Source organism: Cervus elaphus, chromosome 20 (assembly GCF_910594005.1).
Source record: "Cervus elaphus chromosome 20, mCerEla1.1, whole genome shotgun sequence".
Lineage (NCBI taxonomy): Eukaryota > Metazoa > Chordata > Mammalia > Artiodactyla > Cervidae > Cervus > Cervus elaphus.
Window position 1 is genome coordinate 88,900,992 of NC_057834.1, and position 19,502 is coordinate 88,920,493.

General features: G+C 41.0%; 1 protein-coding gene across 3 annotated transcripts in view; it reads right to left on the reverse strand.

The window, feature by feature from the left end:
• AK5 (adenylate kinase 5) overlaps positions 1-19,502 on the reverse strand; it is a 259,777-nt gene that overhangs the window by 113,310 nt on the left and 126,965 nt on the right. For all 3 annotated transcript variants that reach the window (XM_043878033.1, XM_043878032.1, XM_043878031.1), the window contains exons 7-8: positions 13,050-13,140; positions 5,025-5,101 (exon numbers count right to left, since the gene is read on the reverse strand). In XM_043878033.1, the coding sequence (XP_043733968.1) occupies positions 5,025-5,101; positions 13,050-13,140 (168 nt within the window). The remainder of the gene's footprint in view (positions 1-5,024; positions 5,102-13,049; positions 13,141-19,502) is intronic.

Genomic DNA, 19,502 nt, shown 5'->3' on the forward strand with positions numbered 1-19,502 from the left:
TACTTTTCTTTATGTAGATATTAATTTCTGACCTGTATAATTTTCCTCCTCTCTAAAGAACTTCTTTTAGCATTTCTTGCAAGACAGGTCTACTGTTACCAAATTGCCTCAGTTTTTGTTTGTCTGAGATAGTTTTTATTTCTCTTTCACTTTTGAAGGATAATTTTATGGGATACTAAAGCCTAGACTTTTTTTTTCCCCTTTCAACACTTGAAGTAGAAAAACTAGAAATCATTTTTTTGACTTTTCAAAAAATAGATATTTTTTGAGCACATATTGTGTGTTGGTTGAGTGACGGGAGAGCAGAACACAATGCAAGAGGATATTAGAACACAGGGTCTCGTGGGTCCCCCAAGAAGGTGAACGTGACATGGAATGAGAAGGGCTTCCTCAAGAAGAAGTGTGGTCCTGATGGACCATGAGTAGAGATTATCCGCCACAGGGGTGATGGGGCTGCAGAAGCTTCCACATAGAGGAAAGAGACCTCCCAAAGCACAACCCCCACTTAGGGGAACTGCAAATGGCTTGGTGTGGCTGGCACATGCAGTGTGTTTTGGTGATTGGCAAGAGTTGAGTTTGGGGAAGGAGGTGATGGTCAGACTAATTTGAAAGTTCCCATATATACTGATAAGAGTTCTGATTTAATTCTGACATCAGTGAAGAGCCATGAAGAGTTTTAAGCAGTGGGATATGACGACTGACTTGGCTTTTAAGCAAGATGATTTTCGTGGGTGAGGAGCCTGGGGAAGGGAGACTGGTTCGGACACTGTTTCAGTGGTCCTGGGGAAGAAGGGTGAGGGTGTGAACTGGAGAGGGAAAGAGTGACGCCTGATAGGAGACCAGGCCAGCTGACCAGCTTTCCGATCACCCTGATGTAGGCAGGGAGAAAAAGGAAGGAGATTAGGAAGACGCCCTTGTCTCTGGCTTGGGCAGCTGGGAGGATGGTGGTATCATTCACAGAAATAGGGGAAACAGAAGGAAGAACAGATTTTGTGGGGGAAGACAGTGAGTTCAGTTTTGGACATTCTGAGTTTGAGATGCACGTGGGAAATCCAACCAGTGCTGGTTAGCAGGCAGACATAGGCGTTGGGAGCTCACCAGGGGACTCTGAATGAAGCGGAAATCATGCCTGTGGTCGAGCTTCTCAAAGGATAATGTGTGCAGTGAGGAGCGAAGATTCCCTTTGCCAGGATACCGGGGATGCTCACATTGAAGTAATGCACCAACAGAGCGGAGTTCACAAGGAAACCAAGAAAGAGTGGGCCAAGAAGTGAGAGGAGTGTGAGAGAGAGAACAGTGGGGGCAAGAGCTTTGCGGCCCAGGCTGGCTTGGCACTCACTAAACACTTAAGTAAGCTCCGTTTTTCAGCCTCCTTAGACATAGGCAGAGTCAGTGACAGGGGATGTCTCATGATCGTGGGAGGAAGAAATATGCAATTAAGAGCAGGTTTCCGCCACTCCCTACCCATGCTTTTCCCCTTCTTATCCATGGTCCCTTTGGAGGTCTCTCTGGAAGGAAAACACTCAAATTTTGATGGTTTTTGTTTTTGTTTTAAGAATGTAAGCTCCATTAGTTTGCTATTCTTTCCTTTTTAAAAAATTAAAAAAAAAAATTTTATGGCATGCTAAATCTTAGCTCCCTGACCAGAGGCTGAGCCCATGCCCCTTGCGGTGGAAGCATGGCGTCTCAACCACTGGATCGCCAGCGAAGTCCCTTGAGTTTTATTTGTTACTATAGCAGAGCCTCACCTGTCTTTCCTGATCCCGGCTCTGCAGTCAGACTGTGTTGGAATTCTGTCTTTACCTCTTGCCAGGTATGTGACTTTAAGTAAACTTCTGAATTCCTCTGGGCTACAGTTTCTTTACCAGTGAAATTGGGATAATGATATCAATCTCATGTAGCTCTCTCGGGATAAAATGTAATAAATGTGAAGCATTTAGAACAGTACTAAATACTATAGAAATGTTAGAAGCTAATAGGACAGTGTCAAGAAGTGGAGATGGTTTATAGTTATGGTCAGCAACCTATGCTGCTGCTCTAAGTCGCTTTAGTCGTGACCGACTCTGTGCGAACTCATAGACAGTAGCCCACCAGGCTCCTCCGTCCACAGGATTCTCCAGGCAAGAACACTGGAGTGGGTTGCCATTTCCTTCTCCAATGCATGCATGCATGCTAAGTCGGTTAAGTTGTGACCGACTCTGTGTGACCCTATGGACAGCAGCCCACCAGGCTCCTCCGTCCACAGGATTCTCCAGGCAAGAACACTGGAGTGGGTTGCCATTTTCTTCTCCACAGCAACCTATGGCCACAGGCCAAATCCACTCTGCTGACTGTAAACAGCATCTTCGTTAAGAATGGGCTTTACATTTTTGGATAGTCAAAATAAATCACAAGAAAATATATGGAATTCAAATTTCAGTGACCATAAATAAAGCTTTACTGGAACACAGCTACACTTCTGTTTAAGTACAGTTGTGGCTGCTTTTGCACTACCGTCACAGGAGTGGATCAAAGGCAGCAAAGGTCAAGAAAGATAATGAAAAAACAATAACTGGAATTGGCAATAGATTGTCAGTGACCTTGATAATGGCCTTATTTGGAATGTGAAAGCAAAAACTAGCTTTTGGTGCCAGACTGATCATAGTTTGATTCTTGACTCTCCTGCTTGTTAGCTGTGTGGTCTTGGGAAGTCATTTAAGCTCTCTGAGTTTTAGTTTAACAGAGCTACCTTCTTAAGTCATTGTAAAGATTAGCAATGATGTATGTAAACCATAAAACACAGCATCTGACTTATTGGAGGTACTCAGAAAAAGCAAGCACCCGATTTATGGACTCTGTTGCCCCTCCCCCCCAAACTGCTATTAGGTAATGCCTTTTCACTTTTAATATTTTATTTTTGTCTTTAGTATTTTGTGTTCTCTGTGTTTTACATTATATGCCAAGTCTTTGCTCAAATCTCACCTCTTTAATGAGGCCATCCTAGTTAATATTGGCTCTCCTAGTTAATACTGTAATCTGTCTCTACTCCAGCATTCCTAACCTTCCTACCTTGTTCTATTTTTTTTTTTTTCTTCTTATAGCACATATCAATCTAGGATATTTATTAATTTACTAACATGTTTATTGTACACTATCTTGCCCACCTAGATGGGTGCTCCTTGTCTGTTTTATACAATTAGATATTCCAAGTGCTGAAATAGTACCCGGCACATAGTAGGTGCTCTATTAATATTTGCTAAAATTTGCAAATATTAATATTTGCTATGAAAAAAAGAATAGGTGAGGGTTTTTTTTTTTTTTTTTTTCTGTTCAGGACACAATGTGCTCCTTCAATCTGGGGACTTGTCTTTTTTCATCTCTGTAAAATTCTCAACCATTATCTGTTAACGTGAGGCTCTACTCCCTCCATGCTGTCCTCCTTCTGGAACTCCTCTTAGACCGTGTTGACTCAATCATTCCATCCTCAGTGTCTCCCAAGTTTTTTCTTTGACAAGAACTCTCGTTTAGCTCTCTGTTTTATTCTAAGGAAATTTCCTCAGCTCTATCATTGTCTCTTTTTAGCTGTGTCTAGTCTACTCTTCAACTTGTTCATTGAATTCTTATTGCAATGACAATATTTTTTTGTGCCTAGAATTTCTATTTCTTCCTCATTATTCCTTCTTGCCTCTTGCTTTCCATTCTTTCCTGTACTTGTTTCAAGACTTCTAATCTTTCCTTTATGTCTTTGGATATTTTAAATATTCCTTGATTAAGATTTCTTTCAGATTTTTCTGTTCTGTCTAGTCCTTGGGGTATGAACCCTTCATTTGTTAAATCAGCTGGATTTCATGCTATGGTTCAGTTCTTGGTGCTTTATAATTTTAGATGGTGAGCTCACCTTTTATCGTGGTTGTTTGGCATTTGCCTCTGCTGAGGTCTTAAGAGTTAGCAACTGAAAAGGCTCCAAATATTCATCACTGAATGGCCTGTCTTTGGAGACTGAGGATGGCGGGTTGCAGGGTGCAGGTTTAGGGAAACTGCCCTGAGTTCACAAGCTCCACTGTGAAACTATTTGCGTAACCACATGCAAATTACTCTTGGAGTCTTAATTCTCTTACCTATGAAATAAAAATAATAATTCCTATTTCCTAGAGATGTTGTGAGGAATTAGTGAGATAATCAAGTTAAGGAACTTAGCCCAATGTTTAGTATGTACGAAGTGCTTAATAAATGCTAAAAGATATTTTAAATACTTGTCAATATCTTCTCCTTGCTTTGTGATGTAAGGAAAGAAACTTAATGCCTGTGAAAATAGCTTCTGAATACATATGCAAAACAGAGAAACAGCCATTACATTTGTACACTGGTCAGATCTATTTCATTAATTTGTGACGTGTTTTAGTTGAAAATGGGGGAAAAATCCAGGAGAACATCCCACTTGGCTTTCAGCCACTGCAGAAGAGCATTGATGAGAGGTGGATGAAGTTTCAGACAAGATGCTCTTTAAAAAATAAGGCCTAATTAGAGAGTGGGGTCATTTGCCAACTATTTTGGATCATTAGAGCAGGAAGAAGAGTTCTTCTGCTGAGAAAAAAGTGATCCAGATAAATTTCTTATCCAAATAGAAAATATATGTGACTTCTTGGCTGTGTTGTCCTTGGTCAGCAGTCCCTTTTAAAGGTTAGAAAAAGAAAGCAGTGCCCTGAGTCTCTAGGCAGTGGTTAGTAAATACTGGGCTTATTATTGGGAAGAATGAGACACAGGCAAATTCTTGGGCAAGAGAACCTCATGTAGCCTTACTTCTAGCTCATGTAACTTTTGACCACAGATCTTCCCTTAATTAATTGCCACTTTGAATCTGTGGATAAAGGAGAGTTAGAGGGCCAAAGTTAATGAATAAAAGCTGTATGATTTATCATGGAACAGATTATTAGTTATCTGTAATCATTTCACAGAATGATTTGTAATTCTAATTTTCATGAAACATTTATAAAGACCAAAATTAAAAACATTTAAATAGACAAATATTTTTAGATTTTAATTACCTGATCTTCATAATCAGATCCTATATCAATGATCTCTCCGGTGTCCAACATCATTGAAGGATCAAGGTCACTTGAACCTAAGATTAGGAAAACAAATGTTACCTGATGGATGGAGGTTGTCTGTGCATGTTTCTAAAGTAAACTATCTCCCACGAGGTTTCCATATTATCCTTGTGATTATATTAAATTCTCCAATATTTTTAACTCTTCCCATCTGCCAGGCACTGTCTGGTCTGCAGATGGAAAATGCAGATGTAACTGGGCAGGATCCTACAGGCCTTCCCAAGACAGACCCTTCCTCCATATCCTCTGCTCTGGCTTCTCTCTGCAGTACCTAAATAATAGTATCGGATGCACATTTCCTGAGTTGTTTCACAGATGCTAAAACCACCACCAAATGGAAGAAGTTAACTACTTGATGATTGTGAGCATGTAGCCCCCAGACCTACTGTTGCCTAAGGACTAATAATGCTTAACCCCTGTGACATCACTCAGTTACTTCACCATCAACCAGAGAACTGGGCATGAGTTGATTACATACGCTGGGATGCCCCTCCCTCATCTGGACTTTAGAAACGCTTGGCTGAAACCCATAGAGGAGTTTGGCTTTTTGAGCACTAACTGTCCTGAACTCCTTGTTTATCACCTTGCAATAAACATGGCACTTTCCTTCACCACAAACCAGTGTCAGTAGATTAGCTTTACTGCATTTGGGGGAGTGGACCCAAGTTTGGTTTGATAACACAGATATCTAGACACTGTCTCTACCCTTAAGAAGACAATGATCTTGTGGAGAGATTAACTTGACAATAGCAAGGTTCAGAAACCAAAAGGAAAAAGCTACTAATTCTGACTAGTAGTGGAGGAGGTGATGGAGGTAGGATTCTTCCTTCATAAGGAACTAGTTTGTGAGCCCAAACTATGAGGGTGAATAAGGGTTGTCCAGGAGGAGAAGTGGTTTAGAAGTGTGCAACAGCGACTGAGGAGGAAGGAACAGGAGCAAAATACAGTGGGAGTAGAGCAAAGGGTTCCCGAAAAAGAAGGGCTGAGTTTGCTCACTTCATGAGAAGCTGATAAGCTTTTCTTACAGCCTTTGGGTCACATTAGTCCCTGAAAGTAGGAAAAATCAGGTTAACTTAATCTGTTAACACAGAGTTTCTACCCCTAGGTACTACAGGTTACACTGAATTACTTACCCATTAATTCCCAAGGCTTACACCTAGACCAGTAATTTTCATAATGGGGCTCCTGAAGCACAATTGAGTCATCATCCTCATCTAACAAGGCTTTCCTGCTGGGCAATCTATATTACCTAGCTAGCCAGAAAGACAAAATTCAATGCTGCCCATGAAATGCTATGCCCCCGTGAAGAAACCAACCACTCTGCTTCACTGTAAACTTGCCCTTGCAAAAAACTCTTGTTCAGAACACGCAATGAGTAATGTTAAATGAAGATGAACTTCTTAAAAAAAATGTCAAGCATTTCACACACTTCTCAGATATAGACCTCTCCCAGAGATGCTACTTCCATGTTTTCTTTTAGAAAAAGAACCAAGGTAAGTCCCCAGTCTTTCCTCATTTCTTCTTCTCTTCTTATCATCACCCCTGCTGTTCACCAAATTGACTGAGTACTAGCCCATCATCAAATCAACTAAGTACTAAACAGGAACACCACAGTTTATTGTGCTTGTAATTTAAAAAATTTTAAGTACAATAAAGATTTTCAGAATGAAGAAGGTTGACCCATCAAATCATTTTGGAAAAGCAACTGTAGAGCTGCCACATATAGTTGAATAAATATGTACTCCTCAATTGGTGGTGATACCCTTGGCAACGCGAGTGTTAAAAGTGTATGTAGGGGTGATATGGAAACTTTAATTTTATATATAGTTTTTAAGTAGAAGATGTAATTTTCCTATCTTTGTTCTTTAAGCATTTTTCAAATAAAAGTTTTGTAAGGTGTATCTTAGGGCCAAACTACTTGATGTCTCAGGGTCCAGCTGGAAGACCAGATTGCACTTAAGTGTTGGGAGGCAGTAAAAAGGTCAGAAGTAAAATGTATACTTCTCTCTGATAGGATCATAGACATTCTAGAATTTAATATTTCACAGAATCCTACTCTGTCACTTTAGAAAAGAGGAAAATGAGCTCTGGAGAAGTTACATAACTTGGCCAAGGTCATGCAGAAAGTGAGTGAGATCAAAGACAGGTCACAGCTCCCATTTCTAACACAGGCTACTAACTCCAAGTTGTAAGCAGACACAATCCAAAAGGTTTTGTATACATGCTCTTCTATTAAGGACCTGGAGGAGTGTGTGTCTCTTCTATATTCTGAGAAAATAGGAACAGTGAATGACTGATGATGAGATGGGTCACTGAGAGGCTGCAGAAATGGAAGAATGGAAAGTGGAATAAAGGGGTGTCTCTCCAGCCCGTGAAAGTCAAGGTGGCTGCTACTGAAAGCTTTGTTAAAGGTAATGCCAACTTTAATTAGCTTTTGTTACTTCCACAACATGGATATGATTCACCACTGACTAGTGAAAGTGGTGATAGGTACTCAGATGATACCCTCCCCTTAGACTTTAAAGTGGTTCCTTTGAAATGAGCAACATGACCTGAACACAGAGGCTCACTGAATATATAGCTGCTTCAGTTCCTGTGTCCTACTTATTTCATTAGAAACTGTTCTTTTAGTTGTTTTAATAAACTACAGCATGAAAGGGTCTTAAACAGCCCAGTCAACAGAGATGTTAATATCTGAAAATGGAACAAGGTTATTAGAAAACTAGCTTCATTGATGGGAGAATGAAGAGGTTTTTGTTTAAAAAATAAATGACTCCTGCTCATAAGGAAGAAAAGATTGGTTTTCCTAATAAAATGTTTTTAACAGAAATGTTATTGTGTCATCAAGGGATGGAATTTCTTGATGTGTCGTTGCTCTTGGAAACAGAACTAATAGATCATAGAAGGCAATAGACAAAGGATATCATATCTATTCAGATAATGATTGAATAGCGCTCATTTTCTTTTACTACTGGTTGCTTGGTTTGCTGAAATGATACCTTTAATAATAGTTTAAGGCTTGACATACAAAATAGGGCAGTAAATATAACCATATGTACGCATTTTGCATCTTTCACTGGACAATTTAACACATAAAACAACTACAATGATCTTAATACTCAAAAAAGAGAGCAATATCAGGACATTTTATAAAAGTGATAGTATGGCTTTCTTTTCCCCATAATTCGAACTTCTCAATTTCTTTTCAGAATTAAAAATATCCTTTCCATAGATAACAGACAAAGGTGTGAGCTGAAATAGAACCCCCCAGGTTCATTCACTGTCACTAGTTTTAGATGTAGAATGGTCTTTGGAAATGTTGTCCCCTTAAATTTAATTGGGAAGATGATACATTGGCTTCAGGGGTACTGGAAGGCTAAACATACTGTATTCTGGGACAATGGTAAAGATTTCCCTCTTAGTGGATCTTCAATCTGAAGTTTTGGGAAGAACCTCCTCTCACTTTGAGTACCAAATAGAGGAAACCTCCTGCAAGACTGGGATTCCTGGGCAGTGATGGGAATCTGTAGATAAAAGTTCCTCTAACACTTCTCTGAAAGCCAAAGAACTGATGCTTTTGAATTTTGGTGCTGAAGATTCTTGAGACTCCCTTGAACAGCAAAGAGATCATAGCAGTCAATCCTAAAGGAAATCAACCCTGAATATTCATAGGAAGGGCTGATGCTGAAGCTGAAGCGCCAATACTTTGACCACCTGATGGGAAGAACTGGCTCATTGGAAAAGACCCTGATGCTGGGAAAGATTGAAGGCAGAAGGGGGCGACAAACGATGAGATGGTTGGATGGCATACCAATTCAAGGGACGTGAGTTAGAGCAAACTCTGGGAGACGGTGAAGGACAGGAAAGCCTGGCATGCTGCAGTCCATGGGGTTGTAAAGAGTCAGGTATGATCGAACAAACGGACAACAACAATGAAAAGATGAGGTATGTTAACTAGTTGGACCGTAGTAATTATTTCATGAATCAAATCATCACATATATATATATGTATATACAATTTTTTACTTAAAAAATTTAAAGCAATTGAAAATCATTCACACTTCATCATTGGAAGTGATATGGGAGCTGTGGAGCAGCTGAGATTAAATAGAGAGAGGATTCAGAGAGAAGGAAAGAGCCAAGGCACAAGACCCGGGGGCTAATGAGTCACACAGCAGAGCCCACGGACGTGATTTCTTTAATTGACTGAGTCACTGATTTTTACCAGCTGGGAGATTTTACCTACTGGTGCAGGCTTCTGACTTCTCTGGAATGAGAGAAGGATCCAGCAACACTGGTCAATTCTTTAATGGTAACAACAGTCTGTCTATCAGATCTAATCCCTTGAATATATCTGTCATTTCCACTGTATAATTGCAAGGGATTTGATTTAGGTCATACCTGAATGGTCTAGTGGTTTTCCCTACTTTCTTCAATTTAAGTCTGAATTTGGCAATGAGGAGTTCATGATCTGAGCCACAGTCAGCTCCCAGTCTTGTTTTTGCTGACTGAATAGAGCTTCTCCATCTTTGGCTGCAAAGAATATAATCAATATGATTTCAGTGTTGACCATCTGGTGATGTCCTTGTGTAGAGTCTTCTCTTGTGTTGTTGGAAGGGGGTGTCTGCTATGACCAGTGCATCTCTTGACAAAACTCTATTAGCATTTGCCCTGCTTCATTCTGTACTCCAAGGCCAAATTTGCCTGTTACTCCAGGTATTTCTTGACTTCCTACTTTTGCATTCCAGTCCCCTATAATGAAAAGGACATCTTTTTTTGGGTGTTAGTTCTAGAAGGTCTTGTAGGTCTTCATAGAACTGTTCGACTTCAGCTTCTCCAGCATTACTGGTTGGAGCATAGACTTGGATTACTGTGATAATGAATGGTTTGCTGTGGAAATGAACAGAGATCATTCTGTTGTTTTTGAGATTATATCCAAGTACTGCATTTCGGACTCTTTTGTTGACTATGATGGCTACTCCATTTCTTCTAAAGGATTCTTGCCCACAGTAGTAGATATAATGGTCATCTGAGTTAAATTCACCCATTCCAGTCCATTTTAGTTCACTGATTCCTAAAATGTTGATATTCACTCTTGCCATCTCCTGTTTGACCACTTCCTATTTGCCATCTCCAATTTGCCTTGATTCATGGACCTAACATTCTAGGTTCCTATGCAATATTGCTGTTTACAGCATTGGACTTTACTTCCATCACTAGTCACATCCACAACTGGGTGGTGTTGTTGCTTTGGCTCCGTCTCTTCCTTCTTTCTGGAGTTATTTACCCACTGATCTCCAGTAGCATATTGGGCACCTATCAGCCTGGGGAGTTCATCTTTCAGTGTCCTATCTTTTTGCCTTTTCATAGTGTTCATGGGGTTCTCAAGGCAAGAATACTGAAGTGGTTTGCCATTCCTTTCTCCAGTGGACCACGTTTTGTCAGAACTCTCCACCATGGCCTGTCCATTTGGGTGGCCCTACACAGCATGGCTCATAGTTTCATTGAGTTAGACAAGGCTGTGGTCCATGTGATCAGTTTGGTTAGTTTTCTGTGATTGTGGTTTTTCACTCTGCCCTCTGATGGAGAAGGATAAGAGGCTTATGGAAGCTTCCTGATGGGACAGACTGGCTGAGGGGGAAACTGGGTCTTATTCTGATGGGTGGGGCCATGCTCAGTTAATATTTAATCCAAAGCCATGGTTTTTCCAGTAGTCATGTATGGATGTGAGAGTTGGACTGTAAAGAAAGCTGAGCACTGAAGAATTGATGCTTTTGAACTGTGGTGTTGGAGAAGACTCTTGAGAGTCCCTTGGACTGCAAGGAGATCCAACCAGTCCATCCTAAAGGAAATCAGTCCTGGCTGTTCACTGGAAGGACTGATGCTGAAGCTGAAACTCCAATACTTTGGCCATTTGATATGAAGAACAGACTCATTGGAAAAGACCCTGATGTTGGAAAAGATTGAAGGGGGGAGGAGAAGGGGACGAAAGAGGATGAGATGGTTGGATGGCACCACCAACTCAATGGGCATGGGTTTGAGTAAACTCCAGGAGTTGGTGATGGATAGAGAGGCCTGGCATGCTGCAGTCCATGGGGTCGCAAAAAGTCAGACACAACTGAGTGACTGAACTGAACTGAACTGAACAATAGTCTGGGGCTGTGAAGCGGCGGCCTCTGGGAAGGAGAGGTTTATTTCCAGTTTACCACAGGCTCTCCTGGGACCACTTCACTCACCAGGGCTGGGACAGATAGAAGGGGTTTACTCTAAGGCTGGAGTAGAGGTCTTGTACATTTTCAGGGGCCTTGGGAATGGAGGGGGGTTGGGGAGTTGTGGCTGTGAACACAGACCTCTCTGTTCATAAGCTCAGAGCTGTAGGAAGGCAGGCGGGGCCCTTGGAAACCCCTGCTATGGGCCAGGCACTGTGCACTCTACCAAGGGGACCTGAAGAGGATGAAGACAGAATTTACCGAATGTACTTTAGACAGCATAGCTACATCACTGTAGGATGAGGCCACTTTGGAGAAATGCTACTTGAGAGTCATAAAGTGCCTGAAGTTCTAAAGAAGGGGCAGTTTAAATTTTCTCCTCTGCTCTGCTGTTTGGAAACTGAAGGTATCTATCACATAGATATTTGTTGTGAGAGGTCTAAAAGGAATGTTATAAATTAAATATTAACTTAAAAACACAGGTGTCAAGACTTCCCTAGTAGTCCAGTGGTTAAAACTATGTTCTTCAGTGTAGAGAGCTTGGGTTCGATCCCTGGTGGGAGAACTACCCCTAAGGGTGGTCAAACAAAACAAAACAAAAAACATAGGTATATAACTTTTTCTTGAAGCAGTGGTACTCTTGTTTACATGATCTGACATGCTTCTCAATATTTCTTCTTTCCTGTAACAGGGTATCTTTCTGTAAATATCACTGGAAAATCAGGCAGGAGAGTTTGTATCAGTTATCTGTGCTCTGTGGGTTTGCCCAGAAAGACTACTGCCTTGTCTTTTAAAAAAATTCTTTCTTAAAACCTGTTCTTAGTGGGCTTCAAATATAGCTTGAAATTTTAGGTGTTTAGTCTTTTTTTTACAGCCCAGAACTTTTGGTCTTTATTTACTGAGTCTGTAACTGAGAAGAAAGGTCAGGACTGAGACAAAGATTTGAGAGTCATCCACATAGAAGTGATGGTTGAAACCATGAGGGACAATGAGTTGATGCAGAGAAAATGTATAAGAGGTGAGAAAAGGGTCAAGGATGGAACTGAGTACTGACTACTTGAGTGGATATACAGTGTCAGACTTCTAGGTATAGAAAGAAAAGGGGCAGGGCTACAACAGGGGCTGTGGGTTGGAATGGGGGCATCTGTCAGACCCAAGGGGAGGATTTTTCCCTGGTTCAGGAGAGACATATATGTGTTAGGGCAGCCTGGAGAAGTTGTAACTTTTATTGTGCTCAAGTTATGGGTTAGATCAATTTTTAAAAATTATAGTAGCATAGAAGTAGTGGAGTGTTAGTTGCTTAGACACATCCAACTCTTTGCAACGCCTTGGATTGTAGCCTTCCAGGCTCCTCTGTCCATGGAATTCTCTAGGCAAAAATACTGGAGTGGGTTGCCGTTTCCTTCTCCAGGGGATTTTCCCACCCATGTCTCCTGCATTTAGGACAGATTCTTTACCACCTGAGCCTCTAGGGAAATCCCATAGTAACGTAGATCCTATGCTATATTGTGACTACCTGCTAATTTGCCTGTGCAATGACTGGAAGAATGGCAGTAACCATAAGAAGCAGATATATGGCTCTTTTCTATGCTGCTTTGTACCTTTATTTTTAAGCCAGAAGGTATAAAGCTCTGAGGACAGCATCATCCTCACAACCTTAGAGCAGTATGTTGAGCTTCAGCGTTACTATAAAGCCCCAGACACTTGGCAGGGGATCAGGGTGTACTGTAGCCCAAAGGACACGGTGACTTACCTGCTGCAGCCTCTTTGTTTGGAAATAACTTGCTGTCAACTGCCATGCTGATGTCATAGAACACCTCATCCTCGTCCCGGTCGGCATCAAACTGGGAGAAATCAAGACAGACAAGTTGAGAGCATGAGAATACATAAATCAAGTCAGTCCAAAATATAATGAGCATGCATCACATAACTCTATCTCTAATGAAGGAGGATAACAGGAATTAGGGTCCTTGAGTTTTTAATCAGATATTTAGAGGATTTTTCAAGCCCAGACCTCATATCAAACAGAAAAGGGTGTTAGAGAGTAAGTGTACAGGCACTTATGGTTAAGAAAAATGGGTATACTTTTCTTAATTTCTAAAACAAGCTTTGGAAAAATTCATAACTTGTGCCTTTCTGATTCTTAGCTTTGTTTTGAAATACTCCCCATCCTCCTTCATGAAAATATTTCTAATCAACAGGGGGAATAGATTTTTCAATTTGTTGCTACAAAAAAGAAAAAGAACCCTCAAACAAATTTTAGCTACTATACAAATATAGATGCTATTCTATAGGTATAGTCAATAGACACTATAGGTTTAGATGTAACAAAAATTATAGATTTAAATCTTGAACCATTCTCTAAAATCTACAAAATTTTAAATATCAAATGTGGCTACATTTTAAAATCCTCTATTTCCCAAGTTGTTCAATGGTTTTTAGAAGTACACTTTAGTCTCTTTAGTTTTTTGAATTATAATTGACATACAATAAACTGCACATATTTAAAGTGTACAAAATGATAAGCTTTGACATCTGTGCACACCTGTGAAACCATCATAAAAATCAAAATAGTGAGCATCTCCATCACTCCCTAAAGTTTCCTTGTGCCTCTTGAGAATCCTTTCCTTCTGCCCCCTCATCAGATAATCACTGATATGTTTTCTGCAACTAGAGATTACTTTGCATCTTCTAGAATTTCAAGTAAAAGGAACAGCACAACTTGAAACGTTTTTGTCTGAATTCTTTTAGCATAATTATTTTGAGATTTTATCAAGCTCACTCCTTTTCATTGCTCAGTAGTATTTCATTGTATGGATATATGATTTATTCCATCCTAGACGTCTTTTGGGAGAAGGACATGGTAACCCATTTCAATACTCTTGCCTGGAAAATCCCATGGATGGAGGGGCCTGGTAGGCTACAGTCCATGGGGTCACGAAGAGTCGGATACAACTGAGTGACTTCCCTTTCATTTTTTACTTTCATGCATTGGAGAAGGAAATGGCAACCCACTCCAGTATTCTTGCCTGGAGAATCCCAGGGACAGAGGAGCCTGGTGGGCTGCCGTTTATGGGGTCACACAGAGTCGGACACGACTGAAGCGACTTAGCTGCAGCAGCAGATGTCTTTTATCTTGAACACTGTAGTTTTTATCCACAGATATTTGATTTGAGTCTTAGAAACTCTCTATAGAGAGTTTTGAAGATATGAAATGCAAGGTTTTGAATGTATGAAATACAACTATAATAACTTATAAAAATATTTTTGAGCTTTGCTCTGGAATGAAGTTTAATTATTGGAAACAAGTTGATCGTTTCAGGTCATGTGTTAAAGATTTATTAGACTGGGCCACAGCATATTTAGTTTCAGTTCAGTTCAGTCACTCAGTCGTGTCCGACTCTTTGCGACCCCATGAACCACAGCACGCCATGACTCCCTGTCCATCACCAACTCCCGGAGTTCACCCAAACCCATGTCCATTGAGTCGGTGATGCCATCCAACCATCTCATCTTCGGTTGTCCCCTTCTCCTCCTGCCCTCAATCTTTCCCAGCATCAGGGTCTTTTAGTTTACGGTTAATTATTTCCCACCGTTGTGGCAAACTTTTTTAAAGTACTCTGCCCAGTGCCTTGTGAATTAAGGGCTTTTTTCCAGTCTGGCTGGTAGAAACAGGCACTCTTCTGAGCCCAGTGTGAGCTCTAGCTACTGTTCTTGCTGGTCCTTTTGGGTAGTTGTTCCCTCAGCTTTGCGTGGTTTCCTCACATGCATGCCCTGATTCGTACTCTGCTGGATCCCGCAGATCTCCAGAGTTTTCTCCTGTGCATCTCTTGCATCTTTGATACTCTGTCCTTTGAACTCCAGCCACCTTGGTCTCTTGAGGTCTCAGCTCCATCTGCTCGACTTGTGAAGTCCACCAATCTCCCCAGGGCTTCCTTCTCCCTGAGCTGCAGCCTGGAAAGTCTCCAGGGGTCAGCTGAGGGCAATCACAAGGCGCATCACATGATTCCTTTCTCTTTGAAAATCATCTGATCGTTTGACATCCACTGTCTTAAAATTGCTTTTTAAAAATATATTTTCTGTTTATTTCTGTTTGTTTGTTTCATGTGGGAGGGAAAATCCAGCCTCTTTTATTCCATCATAGTTTTTTTTTTCCCCCTCTATTTTTTGGCTGTGCTGCACGGCTTGTGGAATCTTAGTCCCCAGACCAGGGATTGAACCAGTGTCCCCTGCAGTGTAAGCTCAGTGCCTTACCCTCGGACCGCTAGGGAAGTCCCTAGTCCATCCTGGTTTTTAAGCTTAATTATTACGTTAAACACATTTGAAAAGATTTAAGTGATTTATTCCTTTATATTTTCCTACTGAAGTGCTTCATTATTTTTAGTGATGGGAATTCAGAAGACTAAATTAGAAAGTTATTACCTAACCTCCCCTCACACAGTTAAAGCACACCTGTGCGATGCTTCAACATACTTTGACTGTGTCACGTCAGCCCATGGGAAAGGTGAGGCAGATCATCTGATTTCTATTTTACAGGCGAGGGAATATCTACACAGGTATTATTACTTTCTCAAGTCAAACACCAAATATGCAGGAGCAGTAGGACTTGAACTTAGGATGGTTGACACTTGCCATCCTACTAGGCTACGCAGGATCATCATAGTCAAATAAACAGAGCCCTGGTATGCAAAGAAGTGTTAACATAGCCTTTTGTCTAAATGCAAGAGGGAGAAAAGCATATGGTGGTTAGGCAGATAAGGCAAGATTAGTGCCACCTTAATGCATGCTTCCCACACCTGTAGACTGTGGCTTTTTTTTTTTCCAAAATATTTGTCAGCTATGATCAGTATGGGGTAAGCTCTACTAATAAAAGGTTTGTTTTTATTTTTCTTGGACTTTTCAAAGATAGGTAACAGCGTTTCATTTTATAAATTAAAGCGGAACCAAAGCAAACAGAACCAAAGCAAAACTTATAGATTAACACTTTACTGGGGGCTGTGTGTGTGGTGTGTGTGTGTGTAACGCCAGGGCAGTAAGTAAGGGCAGGAAAAGGGGAACTGAGACAAAGCAAGAAGCGAAGCAAATGTAAGGTGACATAGTACTGATCTGAGCCCCAGCTTCACAAGAAGTCACAGCTGGTCTCCAGAAAGACTAAATGGAACTGGAATATCTCAGAACAGTCTGAGGGGAAGGGAGAGGCATATATATGCTGTCTTTTAGTTTACAGTCTTCCACTGGTCCCAGTTTTCTTCATGAAGAGTTGAAGTTCCCCAACCTCTTGGTTTGGTTGCCTAGATCCTAGGGCAGCCCCTGGAAGCCAGATCCCATGCTCCAGGGAGTGGCAGAATGTGTGACTCTAGAAGTGCTGAAAGGCACCAACCCCCTGCAGATCTGGTCTGGCTGGGTCCTGGGGCCGTCTCTGTGTAGGCTCTCACCAGGTTTGGGTGATGAAGCTCAGCCCTCAGTCCTGAGGAGGCTTGGGGGGTGGGGGTGGGTGTCAGCTACCCTGGAGGGCCAGGCAGCAGTGGACTGACAGTTCTCCATTCAACAGGCAACAGAGGCCTGGGGCACATGGGCCAAGTGAGTCAAGGGAGGCTTGTAAACTGGCTTAGGCAGCTGAAAACTCAACCAGACCTTGATTTGAATTCCTGCTTCCCCTATAGCTGCTGTCTGACCTTGAACAATATATTTCCCTGTGCTTAGCATCTATACAATGTGATTATTGTGAGGACTAAAGAGATGGTGTATTTAACACACCAGTACAGACCCTGGCCTAACTGCGGTCCTTCATTGAGAAAGTATTTTCTATACACCTTTGATTGCTTCTATATTTTGGACAAGGCAGGTGTGTGCTTATACACACACACACACTCACACTTTTTTTTTTTAAACTTGAGGATTGTGAAATATGATACACGAGTGACTTTGAGATTTTCTAGGAGATAGCCTATCCTCCAACTGATTTGAACAAGGATATGTTTAGCTCTGGCACAATAAAATGCTTAATTGTCCAATCCAAAAGGCAAAGTACCCAAAGTAAAACATCTTTCACGAAAGCATTCAACAAATATTTGCTGAGTAACTACTATATCCTAGGTAGACTCTTGAACTGACCACTCCTAAGCACTTGGATGATGAACAGGGAGCCCCAAGGAAGGAAGATGACACCCACATGGCCAACTCAACGCCGGGATTATGCAAAAGCTGATGAAGCCCAGTGACTTCTGCATCAGGACCACAGAATTTAACTTAGATTTTCTTATTTTCTGTAACATCCCGTGTTGGCAGTTCCAGGACTAGAATGGGACTCTTCTGCCTAGCTGTTTGGCAAATAACGTGGCATTCTGATCTTGGAGAGCATTCTGACTGAGTACTATCAGGACAGCTGCTACTTCAAGGAAAAGGTCTTTACGAAATAATAACATTCAGTGTTGGAGAGGTTGTGTGTATGATGAGTAGAGAACTGGCTTTTCAATCATCAGACATTTTACCTATTATTTGTTTCTGCACAAACCATACACATCAATAGTCTTCAAGCAGGAATAATGTGGTCCACCCGCTTCCACCCCTGCCCCAAATTTGACAATGTTGCTAGATATTTTTGTTTGTCACAACTGGCAGGGGAGAGACTGGCCAGGGATGCTGCTAAATATCTTACGGTGCACAGGACAGCTCCCTCACAACAAAGAATTATCCAGTCTAAAATGTCAGTAATGCCAAAGCTGAGAAACTCTCATTTATACCAAAGCATTCCCAGTTTTGGGGTTTCTAAAAAGTGTGTTGAGACTCGAGTAGCAATTATTCTTTTCCTCTTCTCCTCTCTCTCTTTTTCTTCTTTCCTTCCCTCTCCCTCCTCTTTCTGTCTGATTTTGAACTGAAAGAACCTGTGCTGTCAATTCCAAAATACGAAGAATAGCAGAAGCAGTAATACTGCAGAGGAGACAACAGGAGATGCAGGTTCAGTCTCTGAGTCAGGAAGCTCCCCTGGAGGAGGAAATGGCAAACCTCTCCAGTATTCCTGCCCGGGAAATCCCATGGACGAGGAGCCTGGCGGGCTACTGTCCAAAGGGTCGCAAAGAGTTGGACACGACAGAGTGACTGAACACAAGCATAGGTATAGGATTACTAAGGTTCTAGAAAGAACAGTTTTTATAGATCTTGTGGGTCAGCAACAAGCTTCAGGGGGCAGATGAAATTGTGTGCCACTAGACCAGATAATGTCTGAGGTTGTTCCCAGCTCTGAAATTCTGTGGCTATATGAGCACTTTATCTTTTTGGTGATTGTTCTTTAATGTCTAGCGATCTTAACAAACCTCTTTTCTTTTTCTGAGGGAAAGAACTTGCAGAGGACATGGTCTGCATGATTTGTTTTATGTCATTTAATGTAAGAGGGCTGGGGAGGTCAATTGGAAATTTCAAAATGAGATGCTTACCAAATTTCCCAGTTCACTTACAACACATGTTTTAATTTGAATAACAAATGTTGTAACAGCTTTCAAAATCATACAAAATATATCTAGATTAGGAAAGGAAATTATAGTCGATTGCAACAATGATGGTTTGCAATTTTAATGGCAGAAATGAATTCTTGTTTGTTTTCTTTTGGCTCTGATTTCCAGACTGCAACAAGCTTCCCAGATCTTCTCCATAGAGATGAGGCTTTCTGTATTCTTAGCACTGCTAGCTAGGAATGTTAGGTCTATGAAATATCTTAAATGGACTTGAAAAGGAGAATAATAGTTCAGTCTTTTTAGATTCCACCTTTCATTAAACTTAGGTCTGTCTCTTGTTTTTTTCTATGCTTCAACATTTGAGAAGGAAATAAATTGGCTCTGTTATTAGTATTATCTCAGTTTTATATAACCCATAAGTATTCTTCTCTGAACATCAAGCCAGCTTCTTGGATGTTTTACTTCCCCCTGGTTTCCTGCAGAAATTTCAATTAAGCCTGGTCTCTACCAAATGGTTTTCATCATTTGCTACTGGAGATCCCTCAACATGCAAAACACTGGCTCTTGGGGGGAGGGATAAATTGGGAGACTGGGATAGTAGTATACATACTATACTAAATAGTAGTATACATACTACTATTTATAAAATAGATATCTAATAAGAACAATACAGTAGTACAGGGAACTCTATGCTCCATATTCTGTAATGACCTATATGGGAAAAGAATAAAAAACAGTGGATGTATGTATATGTA